Source organism: Antedon mediterranea, chromosome 4, assembly GCF_964355755.1.
Source record: "Antedon mediterranea chromosome 4, ecAntMedi1.1, whole genome shotgun sequence".
Taxonomy (NCBI): Eukaryota; Metazoa; Echinodermata; class Crinoidea; order Comatulida; family Antedonidae; genus Antedon; species Antedon mediterranea.
The window spans coordinates 24378730-24384729 of record NC_092673.1 but is presented as its reverse complement, the minus strand read 5'-3'; the positions used below and the strand labels follow the sequence as shown (position 1 = coordinate 24384729).

The following is a 6000-nucleotide window of genomic DNA, read 5'->3' as shown; positions in this document are numbered from 1 at the left end:
TATATTTTAAAATGAATATTCATTATACAAAATGTTATTAAAAAAATGAATATTCATCACAGAATTCATTAAAAAAATGATGGTAACTGAAACAGCTTCATTGATTAAATATGTCAGTACATTGAACTGAAATCTCATTTTATATACTGCTGCAGAATAATCTGAATAAAAAGTAAAAATTAGACAGAGCTAAATCCTATAAGCACCTGTACAACTGAGTTGTAATCTATACATTCTAGCACCTTACTGTATATCAGAAGAAGTAGTTTTAAAATAGAAATGCAATATGTACATCTAGCGACAGCAAATCCAGCTGCTATCACAATGAATTGACCAGGCACTGACAATTTTATTACTTGACGTCCGAGGCAGAAATCATGAATAATGCATGGGAATAATTTTAAAGATAGAGGACCTATTTCCGAAATATAAATTAACCTATACCGTGTACCCTCTAAAAATAATCGCAGATTTTGATGTGGTTCAGGCCCACAACTACACAACCTGGCTTGCGAAAATTCATTGATAGAGTCCATTGATAGAATCCATTTGATCTAGTCTATGCTTGTATAGCAACCACCCCCCCCCCGCCCCTAATAATGTTCTAATTTGTGACATATTAACCTCACAAATTATTCATGATTTTTGTCTGCAACGTCAAGTAATAGAAATTTCATGACCAAATATTTTAAAGGAGGTTTTACAATACTCGGACCATCTTTTTATCTATTGGCCCTTCGTCAATAGTTGTAATGCAATAGTTTTTACAAAATATAAAATGTATGAAAAAATATCAAGGCTAATAAGTAGAGGCGATATCATATAATTTTCTTGTTGTATAAGCCAATTGGATAATAAAATTGTTTTAATTGTTAATTCAAATTTATTAAACTTTGCCAGGATAAAAGGGGTACATTAGATTGCAATCATTTTAGGAAACCAAAAAATCTCATATTATGTCTTTATGTGAACCGGATGTACTGTATATAAAACAAATTATTTTATGTGAGAACACACATTATATACAGTGCAAAATAATAGAAATAAATACATATATTTGTAAAGCGAATATAAATTTTTGCATAAAAATTACACACAAGAGGATTTAAGTAACTGTTTTTATATACAATACAATATTGTCTACGATATATACATAGCATTGCCACTGGTAACATAAATTTACACAAACATTTAAATAACTATTATATACAAACAATTTACCAAAGTTTCTTAAAATATATACATTTAATCGGTTTAAAACCCTTATCTGAAATTGTCCATTTATCCTAGAAGGCTTTTCACTACATTCAAAAATACCACTTCAGCTCAACTGAGTTCAAATTTATAAATAATTATCAATATATTAAACTTGTACAAAAGCTTGCATACCTTTTTTTGCTAATATAAAAAGTAATTAGCATTTAAATAATGTATGCAAATATATTAGAAAAAAATGAAAAATAAGCACTTAAAAATAAATTTTGCTTTTAATATTTAAATTTGAGTTTATCTTTATATTACACTATATTAATGTTTGGTTCCCACTATCAATCAGATCACAGCTTAGCCGATTCTCTCGGTACTGTATTCAATAATTATTACAGTATCATACAGTGTCACATATGGTGTCATACATTAACCTAAAGTTAAAAAAATACAGGCATCACATGCGATACATATGCAACACTGTATTACAGAATATGTGAATGATACTGGACACGTATTATATGAGTAGAATTGGCCTGGGTTGTCTAGCCCAAGGGCTGAGAAAGGTAGAATATTCCTTGTTTGATGAAAGCAATAGGCCTAAAAATATACAGCAATTCATTGAAAAAGTAGACATTTTTAAATTTCTTTCAGGCCACTGGCAACCATAAGCCAACTTATGATCATTACCAAGTTGTCTTTCACATACTGTACACATGGAAAAGCCGTTCACATGACGTAAGCGGTTAGGCAATGCTGTGAGTAAAATATCACAAGATGCATGCTAAGGCAGCTATTGTGTTCATAAAATCGTGCCTAAATTCTCACACTGATCTAGCTAATCTGATCAACAGTGGGAAACCTAACATACATTTTTTTTCTTGTACTGTTTAAAAAAAGAGTTGTTAAAACCATTAAACCCTATATATAATCATATCAACATACTGTATTTAACAAATCATTGCACCTTCTATATTACAATGGAATATTCCTTCAAAGCACATCAATATTATTACTTTACCATTTACCAATCATCTGGTAACTTGATGTGGTTTTGCACAAAGTTTGTATATTAGTGTGTGAAAAATAGTCAAATCAATGCATTTAGCAATAAAAACCAGCTGTTCACAGCTCAGAAGGTGCCGAGTTGTCCATTTATATGTCCTGTATTGCACAAACAAATTGCAATAACTTATTTCCAAGTTTTATAATTGAATATATAAAAGCTTAAGCTGGCAAAATGTTGAAAGTTCTTGCAAAAATAAATGATGAATGAATGTTACTTTACTTTTCCAGTCATACACCAATGTTCAAATTTGTCCATCTTTATGAAAACTACAAAACAATGTTCGAAAACCATGACTATAACTTTGTGTCCACGTTGCTTCCCTGAGGCTCTGCTCTGAATCTTTGGTGAGTTGTTTTTCTTCGGCTGCTGAACTTGCGTCGGGGTGGCATTGGGGATGGAGTTTTCGGACCACCAGCTGGTTTGATCAGATATCTTGAGAAACAGAAAGTGAAAAATGATCATCAATTTGTCTTATTTAATCCATTATACTATTATATTATTAAATCTAGTATACCTAAACTCATTATGAAAGATGTACTACATTTAGACAACATAATGACCACTCTTGTACTGTTAAGGTTAAAATGGACTAGAACACCGGGGTAACCCTCTATCCTTTCTGAAAGAATGTTCACCCCTCCATTTGTAAACCCCTATTATTCTCAATATAAATCAATAATTAAAATAAAAGTGTATTAGCATGATATAAACATAGATCTCGAGTACATCAGCAGTGAGGTCAGCTGATACTAAGTATCCGTCAATGACTGCCATATGTCTTGAGAAGAAGACGGCTAAAAGAACAGTAACAGTACTCAGGTCATAGGTCGTCACAAAAACTTTTTTACTTACATAATGTCATCAACCTCCAACTTCATATCAAAACTTGGATTGATCATCACGTACGAAATCTTGTTGCGTTTGTCGCTAGCTTCAGAATCTATTAAAGATCAAAACAGAAATATGATCGACATAAAATAACTTACGATTAGCATTTTTCTAGCACTTATGGCTTCTATTAACACTATTTTATTCTCAGGCAAACCGCTTTCTGAATACGATCTTTAAACTTTCATCAGAGGCGTTTGAAAAAATAATCCTTTTAATCAAATATCCGTAATTTTTAAAAAATAATATTTGAAAAAAAATAAATTATATTTAAATAAAATTAGAAGAAAACTTAAAATCCCAAATCAAGTATTGATTTTACAAATCACAGAAATAAAAAATAGTTCAAACAAATGACAATTGTGAACCTCGTAAATCCAATATCAAAAACACAATCTGATGTGAAAACCTTACCATATTCTTCTTCCGGCAAGTCAAACTTTTTCATTTTTATCCTCACCATATTTGCTAATTCCTTCCTTTCTGCTGTAAAACCTTGCAAACTATCATCATCTTCCATTGGTAATGAACACTAATTTAAAATAAATTTATATAAATATTTAATAGTAACATTTTTTATGCTGCATTTTTCTTGAACACTGTCTGATGATCTCAATCACGGAGGAACTCTCCAGTTATATAAGAGTTTGGAGGAATAAGATGATGGTCAAAAGAATAACTTATGAAGACCATGAAGCAATGATAACATCGATTTCGGCTATTCGTGTGAAGGTGACTGAAGAGGTGGATTAAAGAGGAGTCGTCTAAATTTGATAAATAATATCCTTCTGATTTACTGTCTCCCAAACTCCTCACTAAAATCTTACAGTTGTAAGGTCCCATCTTTATTCTAATATGTATATAAACTAGACAATTGTCATAAAGTCAGAAATTTGGACATGGTGTTCAACTTTGGAAAATTAGATGAAGATAATAAAATACAGATAAAATATTTGTTTATATAAGAAACATCATTAAAAAGATAAAAAAACAGAGAATGTACTATGAAAAAAAACTAATTCCTCACTTCTGATTTGTTATCATTTTGGCCGACGGTTCGGTAAATTCCAATCGGGATCTCATGAGATGTGGAACACAATTTCTGGTACAGTCGTCCATATGTCCTTATCCACATATCTTCAGCGGTAATTGGTAGCTACAGAAATACAATTTAGTAAAAGAAAAGAAACGTTTATATATATAATATATTCTTCATTCACCAGCCTGTATCTCCTTTGTTGTATTTCATTTATTTCTGTCCACTCAGGCAACGCTTGCCTGTTTTTAACTATTGACTTCGTCCAAGTACCTTCACTTGCACTGATGAAGGACTAGTGTTGCCCGTAAGCTCTGCTAACTTTTCTGGCTGTTTTACTATAGCGTTTTGATTTAGCTGTTTGCTTTTTTTTTTCGACCCAGCCACTGATACCCACAGGATTGTCATTTTTTTTCAGTAATTTGCCTTTGGATTTATATATAATATATTGTATAGCAATGGTTCACAAAATAGTCCCTGTTCAGAAGGATTACCGCCTATCTGATAGACAGTGAATAATTTACTATTGCCCAAACACATACAATAAAATAGATTGTATCAATGTAAGTTGTACACTGCATGGTTTTATCAGATCGTTCAGTGTATCTGCCAACACCTAACTTAAAGCCACCTGACTTGAACACCCCACTAGGACAACATCCCCTTTACAACACTCTAAGAACCTCTCACTTCAGAACACCCCACCAAAGATGAGTTCAATGACATATCTGCTAACATCTAACTTAATACCACCTGACTTAAACACCCCACTAGGACAACATCCCCTTTACAACACTCTAAGAACCTCTCACTTCAGAACACCCCACCAAAGATGAGTTCAATGACATATCTGCTAACATCTAACTTAATACCACCTGACTTAAACACCCCACTAGGACAACATCCCCTTTACAACACTCTAAGAACCTCTCACTTCAGAACACCCCACCAAAGATGAGTTCAATGACATATCTACTAACATCTAACTTAATACCACCTGACTTGAACACCCCACTAGGACAACATCCCCTTTACAACACTCTAAGAACCTCTCACTTCAGAACACCCCACCAAAGATGAGTTCAATGACATATCTGCTAACATCTAACTTAAAGCCACCTGACTTGAACACCCCACTAGGACAACATCCCCTTTACAACACTCTAAGAACCTCTCACTTCAGAACACCCCACCAAAGATGAGTTCAATGACATATCTGCTAACATCTAACTTAATACCACCTGACTTGAACACCCCACTAGGACAACATCCCCTTTACAACACTCTAAGAACCTCTCACTTCAGAACACCCCACCAAAGATGAGTTCAATGACATATCTGCTAACATCTAACTTAAAGCCACCTGACTTGAACACCCCACTAGGACAACATCCCCTTTACAACACTCTAAGAACCTCTCACTTCAGAACACCCCACCAAAGATGAGTTCAATGACATATCTGCTAACATCTAAATTAAGACCACCTGACTTAAACACCCCACACCTTCACAACACTTTAATTAAGAACCTCAACACCCAAATCAAAGGAAAAGCATTATGTATTCGAAGATGAGTTAAATTACATACCTCTGCCAAATATCCTGAATTATTACCCTGGTCCAGACCTAGCAGCAGACGCACAATACTTATTGTGTAGTCTTTAACAAATGACTGAAAGAAGTAGATAGAAACAGTACAGATAAATACATTTAATAAAATATAATTGATTGGTAAGAGAGAATGTCAATCAACAAGCCACAGTAAACACTACTGCCCAGTTGCTGACAGAAGTTATAGGCA

General features: G+C 33.2%; 1 protein-coding gene across 1 annotated transcript in view; it reads right to left on the bottom strand.

Moving 5' to 3' along the window:
- LOC140046985 (potassium channel subfamily T member 2-like) overlaps positions 1-6000 on the bottom strand; it is a 103272-nt gene continuing 97272 nt past the window's right edge. Inside the window, exons 26-30 of the mRNA XM_072091774.1 lie at positions 5788-5871; positions 4191-4319; positions 3578-3695; positions 3128-3215; positions 1-2707 (exon numbers count right to left, since the gene is read on the bottom strand). Coding sequence (XP_071947875.1) covers positions 2569-2707; positions 3128-3215; positions 3578-3695; positions 4191-4319; positions 5788-5871 — 558 coding nt within the window. The 3' untranslated portion in view covers positions 1-2568. The remainder of the gene's footprint in view (positions 2708-3127; positions 3216-3577; positions 3696-4190; positions 4320-5787; positions 5872-6000) is intronic.